A 14,309-nucleotide genomic window follows, 5' to 3' on the forward strand; every position below is an offset into this window, starting at 1 on the left:
CCAACAAAAAGGGGAATTTTTTTTCAAATGTTGAATTAAGGCTCCGTTTCAACTCCACAAGATGCATTTCCCATGAGATCTCTTGGGGAAAAATATCGACCGAGTTGAACCCCTGTGTAATACATTTCGGAGAAATTGGTGAAATCTCCAATTCACCAAAGGGGTACCCCTTTCAGAAATCTTCGATTTCTCTAATATGAATTGGAGAAATGTTTTGAAAGTGAATACTAAGGAATATGCGTGGGTCATGGGCACGAAGGCTGTAGCCCTATGTCTTAGGCTTCGATGTATAAAATATCGTGCATATCCGACGTGTTTAGAGGGTGATACGGTGAAAATACTGAGAGATGTACGAATATAAGTCAAAAAATTTTGAAAATTGCCAACAAAAAGGGGAATTTTTTTTCAAATGTTGAATTAAGGCTCCGTTTCAACTCCACAAGATGCATTTCCCATGAGATCTCTTGGGGAAAAATATCGACCGAGTTGAACCCCTGTGTAATACATTTCGGAGAAATTGGTGAAATCTCCAATTCACCAAAGGGGTACCCCTTTCAGAAATCTTCGATTTCCCTAATATGAATTGGAGAAATGTTTTGAAAGTGAATACTAAGAAATATGCGTGGGTCATGGGCACGAAAGTTGTAGCCCTATGTCTTAGGCTTCTCTGTATAAAATATCGTGCAAATCCGACGTGTTTAGAGGGTGATTCGGTGAAAATTCTGAGAGATGTACGAATATAAGTTAAAAACTTGTGAAAATTGCCAACAAAAAGGGGAATTTTTTTTCAAATGTTGAATTAAGGCTCCGTTTCAACTCCACAAGTTGCATTTCCCATGAGATCTCTTGGGGAAAAATATCGACCGAGTTGAACCCCTGTGTAATACATTTCGGAGAAATTGGTGAAATCTCCAATTCACCTAAGGGGTACCCCTTTCAGAAATCTTCGATTTCTCTAATATGAATTGGAGAAATGTTTTGAAATTGAATACTAAGGAATATGCGTGGGTCATGGGCACGAAAGTTGTAGCCCTATGTCTTAGGCTTCTATTGAAATAATATCGTGCATATCCGACGTGTTTAGAGGGTGATTCAGTGAAAATTCTGAGAGATGTACGAATATAAGTCAAAAACTTGTGAAAATGGCCAACAAAAAGGGGATTTTTTTTTCAAATGTTGAATTAAGGCTCCGTTTCAACTCCACAAGATGCATTTCCCATGAGATCTCTTGGGGAAAAATATCGACCGAGTTGAACCCCTGTGTAATACATTTCGAAGAAATTGGTGAAATCTCCAATTCACCAAAGGGGTACCCCTTTCAGAAATCTTCGATTTCTCTAATATGAATTGGAGCAGTATTTTGAAAGTGAATACTAAGTAATATGCGCGGGTCATGGGCACGAAAGTTGTAACCCTATGTCTTAGGCCTCTATGTATAAAATATCGTGCATATCCGACGTGTTTAGAGGGTGATACGGTGAAAATACTGAGAGATGTACGAATATAAGTCAAAAACTTGTGAAAATTGCCAACAAAAAGGGGAATTTTTTTTCAAATGTTGAATTAAGGCTCCGTTTCAACTCCACAAGATGCATTTCCCATGAGATCTCTTGGGGAAAAATATCGACCGAGTTGAACCCCTGTGTAATACATTTCTGAGAAATTGGTGAAATCTCTAATTCACCAAAGGTGTACCCCTTTCAGAAATCTTCGATTTCTCTAATATGAATTGGAGAAATGTTTTGAAAGTGAATACTAAGGAATATGCGTGGGTGATGGGCACGAAAGTTGTAGCCCTATGTCTTAGGCTTCTATGTATAAAATATCGTGCATATCCGACGTGTTTAGAGGGTGATTCGGTGAAAATTCTGAGAGATGTACGAATATAAGTTAAAAACTTGTGAAAATTGCCAACAAAAAGGGGAATTTTTTTTCAAATGTTGAATTAAGGCTCCGTTTCAACTCCACAAGATGCATTTCCCATGAGATCTCTTCGGGAAAAATATCGACCGAGCTGAACCCCTGTGTAATACATTTCGGAGAAATTGGTGAAATCTCCAATTCACCAAAGGGGTACCCCTTTAAGAAATCTTCGATTTCTCTAATATGAATTGGAGCAGTGTTTTGAAAGTGAATACTATGGAATATGCGAGGGTCATGGGCACGAAAGTTGTAGCCCTATGTCTTAGGCTTCTATGTATAAAATATCGTGCATATCCGACGTGTTTAGAGGGTGATACGGTGAAAATACTGAGAGATGTACGAATATAAGTCAAAAACTTTTGAAAATTGCCAACAAAAAGGGGAATTTTTTTTCAAATGTTGAATTAAGGCTCCGTTTCGTCTCCACAAGATGCATTTCCCATGAGATCTCTTGGGGAAAAATATCGACCGAGTTGAACCCCTGTGTAATACATTTCGGAGAAATTGGTGAAATCTCCAATTCACCAAAGGGGTACCCCTTTCAGAAATCTTCGATTTCTCTAATATGAATTGGGGAAATGTTTTGAAAGTGAATACTATGGAATATGCGAGGGTCATGGGCACGAAAGTTGTAACCCTATGTCTTAGACTTCTATGTATAAAATATCGTGCTTATCCCAGGTGTTTAGAGAGTGATACGGTGAAAATACTGAGAGATGTACGAATATAAGGCAAAAACTTGTGAAAATTGCCAACAAAAAGGGGAATTTTTTTTCAAATGTTGAATTAAGGCTCCGTTTCAACTCCAGTAGATGCATTTCCCATGAGATCTCTTGGGGAAAAATATCGACCGAGTTGAACCCATGTGTAATACATTTCGGAGAAATTAGTGAAATCTCCAATTCACCAAAGGGGTACCCCTTTCAGAAATCTTCGATTTCTCTAATATGAATTGGAGAAATGTTTTGAAAGTGAATACTAAGGAATATGCGTGGGTCATGGGCACGTAATCTGTAGCCCTATGTCTTAGGCTTCTATGTATAAAATATCGTGCATATCCGACGTGTTTAGAGGGTGATTCGGTGAAAATTCTGAGAGATGTACGAATATAAGTCAAAAACTTGTGAAAATTGCCAACAAAAAGGGGAATTTTTTTTCAAATGTTGAATTAAGGCTCCGTTTCAACTCCACAAGATGCATTTCCCATGAGATCTCTTGGGGAAAAATATCGACCGAGCTGAACCCCTGTGTAATACATTTCGGAGAAATTGGTGAAATCTCCAATTCACCAAAGGGGTACCCCTTTAAGAAATCTTCGATTTCTCTAATATGAATTGGAGCAGTGTTTTGAAAGTGAATACTAAGGAATATGCGAGGGTCATGGGCACGAAAGTTGTAGCCCTATGTCTTAGGCTTCTATGTATAAAATATCGTGCATATCCGACGTGTTTAGAGGGTGATACGGTGAAAATACTGAGAGATGTACGAATATAAGTCAAAAACTTTTGAAAATTGCCAACAAAAAGGGGAATTTTTTTTCAAATGTTGAATTAAGGCTCCGTTTCGACTCCACAAGATGCATTTCCCATGAGATCTCTTGGGGAAAAATATCGACCGAGTTGAACCCCTGTGTAATACATTTCGGAGAAATTGGTGAAATCTCCAATTCACCAAAGGGGTACCCCTTTCAGAAATCTTCGATTTCTCTAATATGAATTGGGGAAATGTTTTGAAAGTGAATACTATGGAATATGCGAGGGTCATGGGCACGAAATTTGTAGCCCTATGTCTTAGACTTCTATGTATAAAATATCGTGCTTATCCCAGGTGTTTAGAGAGTGATACGGTGAAAATACTGAGAGATGTACGAATATAAGGCAAAAACTTGTGAAAATTGCCAACAAAAAGGGGAATTTTTTTTCAAATGTTGAATTAAGGCTCCGTTTCAACTCCAGTAGATGCATTTCCCATGAGATCTCTTGGGGAAAAATATCGACAGAGTTGAACCCATGTGTAATACATTTCGGAGAAATTAGTGAAATCTCCAATTCACCAAAGGGGTACCCCTTTCAGAAATCTTCGATTTCTCTGATATGAATTATAGCAATATTTTAACAGTGAATTCTACGGAATATGCGAGGATCCTGGGCACCTAAAGGTGTAGCCCTATGTCTTTGGCTTCTATGTATAAAATTTCGTGCAAAACCGAGGAGTGTAGAGGGTGATACAGTCAAAATACTGACAGATGTACGAATATAAGGCAAAAACTTGCGAAAATTGCCATCCAAAAGGGGAATTTTTTTTCGAAATGTTGAGTTAAGGCTCCGCTTCAACTCCAATAGATTCATTTACCCATGAGATCTCATGGGGAAAAATATCGGACGAGTTGAACACGAGGGTAATACATTTTGGAGAAATTAGTGAAATCTCCAATTCACCAAAGCGGTACTCCTTTCAGAAATCTTCGATTTCTCTAATATGAATTCGAACAATATTTTAACAGTGAATACTACAGAATATGTGAGGGTCCTGGGCACAAAACTTGTAGGCCTATGTCTTAGAATTCTATGTATAAAATTTCGTGCAACACCGAGGAGTGTAGCGGGTGATACAATCAAAATACTGATAGATGTACGAATATAAGGCAAAAACTTGCGAAAACTGCCATCGAAGAAGGGGAAATTTTTTTGAAATGATGACTTAAGGCTCCGCTTCAACTCCAATAGATTCATTTACCCGAGAGATCTCTTGGGGAATAATATCGGACCATTTGAACACGAGGGTAATACATTTCGGAGAAAATAGTGAAATCTCCAATTTACCATAGGGGTACCCCTTTCAGAAATCTTCGATTTCTCTAATATGAATTCGAGCAATATTTTAACAGTGAATACTATGGAATAAGCGAGTGTCCTGGGCACAAAAGTTGTTGCCCTATGTATTAGGCTTCTATGTATAATATTTCGTGCAACACCGAGGAGTGTAGAGGGTGATACAGTCAAAAAAATTCGGAGAAATTAGTGAAATCTCCAATTCAGCATAGGGGTACCCCTTTCAGAAATCATCGATTTCTCTAATATGGATTCGAACAATGTTTTGAAAATGAATACTAAAGAATATGCGATGGTCATGGGCAGAAACGTTGTAGCCCTATGTCCTAGGCTTCTATGTACAAAATATCGTGCAAATCCGAGGTGTGTAGAGGGTGATACAGTCAAAATACTGAGAGATGTACGAATATAAGGCAAAAACTTGCGAAATTTGCCATCAAAAAGGGGAAATTTTTTTCAAATGTTGACTAAAGGCTCCGTTTCAACTCCAATAGATTCATTTAACCATGAGATCTCATGGGGAAAAATATCGAACTAGTTTAACACGAGGGTAATACATTTCGGAGAAATTAGTGAAATCTCCAATTCACCAAAGGGGTATATGTTGAATGGGTGTGTTGAATAGAAATGATCGTTAACTACCAAGTTCTCTTTATTTTTGGTTTTGTTCTTCTTTCTGAATTAGATTCGATGTACACCCATATTGTTTTGTTGGGTATAGGATCTTTGTAATTCTTTAAATTTATAGGTTTTAGAATTTGAGTTATATTCTTGAATGAGATGATTGAATATTGATAAATCACCAAAATTATTTTGGATTTGAAATGGTTTTATGTCGTGTGTGCCATGGAATACACCCAATTGATACCGTGAGGTCACAAAGATTCCTCAATTGATATTTGATTAATTGGTGCCGTAGGTGTATATTCATAAATGTGGTGCAATAAGGAACAATAAATAATTGCATCAATTACAAACGTCATGCGTGTGGCATAACATACAAATGGATCATTGAATTGATCAATTCTTGTTATAATACAATGATATATATTTAATTAATTTACTTTAAATAAATATATATTGTGATATTTGATATTATTATATGGATGAGATATATTTGGGTTGTTGGCTTCAACGAGGGTATATAATTATTTTCTATTCTAAAATTCGAGTTAAATTAATCAACTCAGTGTATATAAGGGGAGGATCAGGGTATATAAGGGGACGACGACAGTGGGGCATGCCTTTTGCCCCCATCAGTAAGGGTGTCTTTGTTTTGGCACCTAAAAAATTATAACACAATTTTTTCATATGATGGTGCACGTTAAGTTATTTAGGACATTCCACCCGTTTTTAAAAAATTCTGAACAATTTACGACACAAAAAACAATCTTCAAAACAATATATTTTTTATTTTTAGCATTGTAAATTATTTAAAATTTCCTAAAAATTTGAGGGGATTCTATATAACTACACTATACACCGTCATATAAAAAAATTGAAATATAATCTATCCATATACAAAAAACACGAAAACAAATTGTGTTTAAGCCTATTTTATTCGCGTGTGAAACAAATTATTTTGAAGATCGTAAATTTTTAGAATTTCCTAAAAATTTGTCGGATATCTACTATAACTACAATGTACATAATCATAAAAGAATTTGGGATATAATTTCTTCACACACTAATAATATAAACACCCATACCAACGGGGACAAAAAACATGCACTATTATAGAATTTTCTTATGTATACTTGTAGTGTATAAGCAAACTTAGAGAAAAGCACACAAAACATACCATAAATTGTTAGCAGGTACACACAAAGCACAAAATCATATTTTGCTATGTCCAAGCACAAACTCGCACAAGTTTGCATAGTGGATCCAAATGGTTTGTCGTTTTATTCAAATGAGCTAGTTTTAAATTTTAATTGGGTAATATTTAAGAGTTTCTAGGATGATGTGTCGTGTGAATAAAGTTTACCAAATCTGATAATTATAATAAAATAATTAATGAATTACATAAATTTATCACATGCACTAATATTTATTATCACTATCAATTATCCCACATTTTACATACCATCTCATGATACATCAATGGACTACAAAATTTCCGAAACACCCGTGTCTATTCATATTATTCATATATAAGATTAGATACATTGAGTTCACGATCATAAAAATAATAAACACATATATATAAATATTAAAGCACTTTAGAAAAATAACCAAAGGCACAAAAGGGAAAATGTCTGTAAATTATCTTTCTTTCGATAATCACAGTACATTATAGTAGATATATATTCCTAACTGAAATCCCAAAAGTGCCCAAGCACATCTCCATCTCCTGTCTCTTCTACTCACCTCACCTCACCTCACCTCACTCACCTCACCAAGCCACAAACAATCAGAGCAAATATAGAAGATGCTAGGCATTTCAGCAGTCTTCTACTGCTTTGCTCTTTCATTATATTTACATTCTTCTTCCTAAAAACACCTAAAATCATCCAAAACCAATGTTACCCCTCCCCTCCATTTTCCTTTCTCCTATATTCCTTTGTCTGTCCGTGACAAACTTAACCAATTAACACTAATTCCTCAACTCACTGCATGCATTCTTATAACTTCACCATCCCACATCTCAAATCTGAATCATTCAGATTGGATTCTCCTCTCCATTTGAGACAACATGTTCCCAAGCTCTGTTGTTTACAACTCCTCATCATCTGTACACCATACCAAAATTAATGAAATGAAACAGAACAATAACTTTAGTGATAGTCCATATTGAAACTTCTTAAATGAAAAAACTTACCAAGTCAAAAACACTAAGAGCCCGAACTAGACTTCTGAACCCATACTTGTTTCTGCAATTTCATTGAGCAGAGTTTTCACTGATTAGTACAACGAGAAAAAAAAAACTGGACAGACATAACATATGCATTTTTTAGAGTAATCTAATTAAGCACCTCCTGCGAACCATAACCAGAGGAACCAACTCTCTTTGAATCGTCCTTTACACTATTTGTTGGTCCACGACGACCAAGATGTTTGTGAAAGCCTGCATAATTAATTCCAACAAACTTATAGTCTGAAGAGCCATTGGTATCCTTCAAAACCAATTGTCCATGTTGAGATCGAGAATGGCGTCTGTCCTCCATATTTGGAGCCTGAATTTGCAGATCACAGTGGGCTCCAGAAGAACGATTTTGATGGGCATTCTTGTTTTGAAGTATGCTTTTGATAACCCTTCCTCCATTGCTTTCACGACGCTGGTTCTGCTGGTTCTGCATGAGAGATGTACAAACAATAATGGTTTGGTTGAAAATAAATTCAGGTTCCTTTAAAAATTCATTCATGCATATGTCCAGTATTGCAAAATAGGAAACACAGAGAACTAAACAGTCATCTCTTTAACGTGGCCGTCAAAAAGTGACGGCCCACTAGAGAGCATTGTACAGGAAACTGATGACAATCCTCCCTTACAACCAAAAAGTACTAAAAGATCAAAATTATTTAAAAATAATTATGTCATAAAAATTTATCCAATTCATAAATCACAGGTTGATGTACAAAAGGTAGCTAAATTAACTGAAAAATGAGATAATAAGGCACAAGAAAAAGGAATTACATGAGATATCCCCCTTTCTTTTCCATTCAGAAGCAGAACTTTTTTTTTTCCTGCAACATTAACTCCAGAAATTAATCAAACAAAAGAGAAGAAAGAACACTATGCAAAAATAGGTCATTTAACTTATAGTATAAAGCATTTGATTGCCATGTTATTTATAACAAAAAAACACAAAATCGTCCATGTCCTTAGACTCATTATAAATCATACGCACAAGTCTACATAAATCCAGCGTCTTTATTTCTAGGAATGAAGCTAAACACAACAATGGCTAAGCATAAAAAGATATTTCAAAATGCCATCTAGGACGTACCACTTTCTTCTGACACTTCAGCTCCGACTGTAGAAAACAGAGTGGACTTGTCAGAGTGCAGTTGATTCTCCCGCTTTGCCGCAAGAACATACTTTGACTTGTCCTTGATTGTGGAATTTTTCACAGAATCTCTCAAAACATACTGTTCATTGTAGAAAACCAAAATTTTAACAAGTCACCTTATCATAATAAAGGTTAACATTAAAAAAATCTTGGAATGTTTAGATACAAATACAATAGAATTATTCAAGCTTTAACATTAAAAGTGCCAATACACTCCGAAACATTATGGAAAAACCAGATTACACAGCTATTTTACATACACCATCATGATCATCATTAACTATATTATTGTATTATAAAACAAAGACGTGTATACCATAGTAGTTGCATTCCTTCTTCTATCAGATCCTCGCTTTGATAATGCTACATTAGAACTTCGGGCTGATGATCCTGTAGCTTTTCGGCTTGATTTTCCATTAGATGGTGACCTCTGTCATCACACATAAGAGTACTTCAACTTGTCTTATTAAGATATGACCACCCAATAATCTAATATTAATGAGCAGACTGTGTGATAAATAAATTCAAGTTTCAAAACACAGGCATACGTAATACAGAGTGAAATTAAATCTCTCTTGTCATTTAACTACATTGTTATCAATTATAAAAATACCCGAGATCCACCCTTTGCAGCTCTTTTTTGACGAACGAAATCCATCAGTGGCGTTATTATAGGAATGTCTTTCCCAACACCTAAAACTAGTAAACCAAAAAAAAATACACTTATAAGAATTGTTCTAAATTTAATCCTGATGCAAAAATCAATATGCATTTTAGCATGTCTACATTCAATATTAGATATCTTAATAACTAACCAGCTCTTTCCGCTTCTCTTCTCTCCAACTGTATTTCTGCACTGGGAAGATTCTCAGAAGGCTTTGCAAGGAGTTCAAGAAAGTCCAGATATTCAGGATCTAGATGGTCATAAAGAAAATACCACTTACAAACAGGAAATGATCACACATATATGTATGTTCACATACTAAAGTTGATTCAAAAGAACCAGGAAAATGAAGAAAAAAATCAATACCTTTGTTTATAGTTCCTTCACGTCCATCCTTTCTCGACCATTGTTTTGGAACACGTTGTGAAGGGGCATACTCAACAATAGTTTTAAACTGGATGCCTGAAGAAGAAAAAGAAAAATTAAAAAAGAAAAATTCTTACGGCGGCTTGACTGATTCCAACCAAATTCTTTATCTAAAAGTAATATCATGAAAAAGAACTCAATCTCTTCAGATAAGCAAATACCCTTCTCATTAACAAACACATGTCCCTCAAAGAATTCGGCAAATTCAATAACATCTTCTGGTCTTTTGAAATCAAGGTACGCTCTAGAAAATGAATGCTTCTGGCTGCAAAGTAAATTCAATAAATAAATAGATAGTGTAAGAAAAATTGAGCGAGTTTATCTAAAAAGATAATAATGAGAACTAACATTTCAATATAAATCATTGTCTAAAGTTTCCTTTTTTATAGATTTTATCTTCTTCTGAAATATATAAAGAAAAAACATTGAAAATAATGATCAGATCAATAGCAAGAGCTTATAGAAATTGAAAAAAACCGAAAAGAATAATACTTTAGTTGTTAAAAAGAAACCCCATATGATGAGGTCCAGAAACCCTAAAATGCATATGGAAACTGAACAAGACTGAAAAAAGGCATAACGACATTTTTCATAGTTTACACAACACTCCAAGTTGAATATCAGAGATAAGAGAGAAAAAGAGAATGACCTGCTGTTGGCAGGACGGAAGGAGACCCAATTGTAGCGACCAGCAAAGACAGAGTCGACTTGATCGACGAGAGCGGCCTTGGAAATGGAAGGAGGCAAGTGGCGAAGCACCACTTTGGTTCGATCCAACAGTCCCTTCATGTTGTGTTGAAACCCTAGAAAGAAAGCAAGATCCTTCCTTCAGATTACATCTTCGTCGTCTCTGTAATAATTAGTACCGAATCAAAGCAAACTCAATTTCAATTTTGAAAACCCTAAACTGCAATTTCGCCCCAAATCATCGCCATGCACCAAACCAAACCAAAACCAGACTCCTTTTTCCTTGCGTTGCCTTGCAACTGCTCATTATTCTATTATAATTATACCTCTATCGATACGCCGTCGTTTTTTGTCTTCTTAAATAAAAACAGCTCATTTAAATCACTATTTTTTTTAAATCACTATTTTTGTAAAAAATTTCAAATTTTTTTTTTTAGTATTTGAATTTTTGGTAGATAGAAGTAGAACTACGTAAGATGATAAACAAAAAAAGCTATGCAATCGAGTGGATAAAGTACACATAAATATGGATATTATTATTTCCTTAAAGAAATATATCTATTGATATTATTATTATACAATATGGTTTAGACTTTATATGCATATAATATGTGGGTTGCGTGTTAAAAATGTGATTAGTCTTTTTGAAATTAGTAAGTAATATGGGTAGGTATGTATCAATCCAAAAGGCACTTATTATATATTAGCACTTATGATTTATAGTAGTAAAAATAACTATTTGAAAATAAAAGATTACAATAAGTTACAATTTGTTAGTTGCTACTATTTAACAAAATAGTTTTTATTTAACGTGCTCTCACTAAAATAGTTTAACCTAATGTACAATTTCTATACTTACATTGTAGTGGAATAAATTTAATCTTTGTAATATTGTTTTTTAAAGTATATACCATTTTATTTTACTTAAATCACTTATACTATTATGACACTACTACAAAAAAAAACTATTTTATGGTATTGTTTTGGGCACTCATCTAAATGCGAGTCCTAAAAGAATTTCTACTAAAAACTCATGCGTATCCTAAAAGTTTGATTTGTTTTTTTAATATATACACATCTTGGACTTTTTAGGACTCGCGGAGCGAGTCCTAAAAACTCATGCGTGTTCTAAAAGTTTGATTTATCTTTTTAATATACACTTGCGAATCCTAAAAACTCATGCGTATCCTAAAAATTTTATTTTGTTTTTTTTAATAAACACCTCTTGAACTTTTTAATAATAATATAATTTTGAATAGTACTTATATATCATCAAATATAGTTTGGTGTGGTGGTTTGTTACTCATTTAATTTTCTATAGGTCTAGGGTTCTAACCTAATTTTTACAATTTTAATTTTTTTTAAAATAGTATATATGGTGTTAGTTTCAAACCCTCACTCTATAAGTTAAATTAAGGCTTTACCATTTCACCAACATATCTTATTGATAAATAAATGACTATAAATAGTTAAAATTAAGTAGTTTAGGGTTTATTTATTTCTATCATAATATGCACACTTAATTAATAGTTAAAATTAAGTAGCTTAGGGTTTATTTATTTCTATCATAATATGCACACTTAATTAATAATTAAAATTAAGTAGTTTAGGGTTTATTTTTTCAGATTTAACCTTAAAGAAAAGGAGAAGGGGGCTGAGGGTCGGGTGGTGGCCGACAGGGGTGGCTAGGGGACTGGGCTCGGGGCTGGCTAAGAGGCTCGGTCAACGGCGCTGGGAGGGTCCGGGGCTGGGCTGGGCTCGAGTCGACGGTGTAGGGAGGGGGTTGACGGCGTAAGGACGAGTTCGGGGCTGGCTAGGGGTCGACAGCGCAGGGACGGATTCGAGGCTGGGCTAGGCTCGGCTCGGCTCGGGTCGACGGCGCAGGGAGGGGCTTAGGGTTGGCTAGGGGTCGATGGCACAGGGAGGGGTTCGGGGCTGGGCTGGGCTGGCTCGGGTCGACGGCGCAGAAGGGGCTATATTGTATTAAATTATATTTTTGGGTATATTATGTTTTATGTTTTTAGGATATAGACTACCAATTTCATATTAAATATTTCGTTGTTTTGAAATATTACGTGGGGATAGTCTTTGAATTTTTATTTCTAAAAATATGAAAATGATAGTAATTGTATATATAATATAGATAGTTATATATATGTAACACATTTTTTAAACATATACATGACATTAATTAACAAAAAAATGAAAGTATTTAATTTAAATACATGATTTATTATTTAAATTATATTTATGTGAAATTTTACAAAATTAAATATAATGTTGATATTAATGTGTAGATAATATTTCGATTGGTCTTAAAGCATTGGATTTAGGGCTAGCAATTTGTGTAAACGTGTCAAATTCGTGTCGACATGATTATGACACGACAACACGATTAGGTAAACACGAACACGACACGATTATTAAACGTGTCAAAAATACGAACACGAACAAGACACGATTATTAAACGGGTCAACACGACACGAACACGATAGCACGATTATGACACGATTAATCATAACTATATGAAAAAAAAATCATAAAACCTATGCAAATTATTCGTGTTATTGTGTCTGACACGATTATGACACGACACGATTATTAAACGGGTCAACACGATTATGACACGACACGATTAAGGTAAACACGAACACAACATGATTATTAAATGTGTCAAAAACTCAAACACGAACACGACACGATTATTAAACGTGTCGTGTTCGTGTTTACCTTAATCGTGTCGTGTCGTGTTATCATGTCATGACCCAAATTGCCACCCCTAATTGGATTAGTAGTTGGCTTGCAAGAAGTATGTTGTATTTGATTTTTTTTTATTATTTTTAATATAAATTGTATAACTTTAGTGGAGTTTTGATATCTTAGATATTCATCCGTAGTGAAGTAGATTATGAGAATTATGTGTGATGCGATGATAACGAAATGTTGAAAACTTGCATGTATTAGTGAAGTAGGTTCTGAGAATTTTATGTGTTGCGATGATATATGGATGAAAACATGTGTATTGTTTGATTTGTTTGTGTTGATTGTGACAGATGGCTAGGCTAGTAAATTATGGGATATGATGTCCGATTTTCTGTTTGATTTACTTTTATACTTTAATGTCTTCTCTTTAAAATTTTAATGACAATACTCCTACAAATGATATCGCAATGAATATGTTGTCACACTTGGACTGAGACATTGGTAGCAAGAGAGTTGTGTAACAATTGTAAGTAAACTTATTTATTTACACTACAATAAAAATCTAATTATAATTTTTCATGTTCGGTGTATTATAATGTGATTTTTCATGTTAGGGATGATTTTAGAAAGAAATCCATGGCAGCCAATCTTTACTTTGGAAAGGCGGTGACGAGGGTGAGTACAAGGGCAAGAAGAATAAATATATGTTGTTTGACAATGAATTTAATGTTTTATTATATTTGTCATTTTTATTAGAGTAAATGATTCTTGTTTGAATGGTTAATTATTTACTTTGTAAATCTAGTTATATATTTGTTAAGTTCAAGACGATTATACTTTTAATAAGTTTTGTTATTTTAATATATAAATTTTTAGATTAATTTGTATATAAATGTTTTATTTAAATTATAATTTTTAATTTAAAATAACAATAAATTTTTTTTTTTAAATAAAAATATAACTTTTAAGGGCACCCAAAAAGAGCCCTAAAAACCTTACTTAAAGGCACTCAGCAAGATCTTTCAGGACTCGCGGACATTCTTTTAGAACTCGCAAACATT

At 34.3% G+C, this 14,309-nt stretch overlaps 1 protein-coding gene across 1 annotated transcript; it reads right to left on the minus strand.

Moving 5' to 3' along the window:
- Positions 1-6,870: 6,870 nt before the first annotated feature.
- Positions 6,871-10,845, minus strand: LOC133790191 (regulator of nonsense transcripts UPF3-like). The gene is made up of 11 exons (XM_062227721.1): positions 10,507-10,845; positions 10,019-10,122; positions 9,798-9,893; positions 9,583-9,681; positions 9,381-9,466; positions 9,084-9,197; positions 8,705-8,846; positions 8,392-8,441; positions 7,730-8,047; positions 7,576-7,627; positions 6,871-7,486 (listed from the first exon to the last, which is right to left on the minus strand). Exons 1-10 carry the CDS (start codon positions 10,644-10,646, stop codon positions 7,589-7,591), a joined length of 1,188 nt encoding a protein of 395 aa, XP_062083705.1. The 5' UTR covers positions 10,647-10,845; the 3' UTR covers positions 6,871-7,486; positions 7,576-7,588.
- Between the last annotated feature and the right edge of the window lie 3,464 nt (positions 10,846-14,309).

This window comes from Humulus lupulus, chromosome 7, assembly GCF_963169125.1.
Source record: "Humulus lupulus chromosome 7, drHumLupu1.1, whole genome shotgun sequence".
Lineage (NCBI taxonomy): Eukaryota > Viridiplantae > Streptophyta > Magnoliopsida > Rosales > Cannabaceae > Humulus > Humulus lupulus.

Bases quoted from the DNA above. Each gene is read 5' to 3' on its own strand.
- LOC133790191 (XM_062227721.1), bottom strand. From the start codon at position 10,646: ATGAAGGGACTGTTGGATCGAACCAAAGTGGTGCTTCGCCACTTGCCT. The intron at 9,198-9,380 runs GTATTTTTATAA...GTGTGATGACAG, and splicing joins CTGCAAAGGGTGGATCTCGG to AGGTCACCATCTAATGGAAA. The intron at 8,847-9,083 runs GTATACACGTCT...TACAATGAACAG, and splicing joins GAAGGAATGCAACTACTATG to TATGTTTTGAGAGATTCTGT.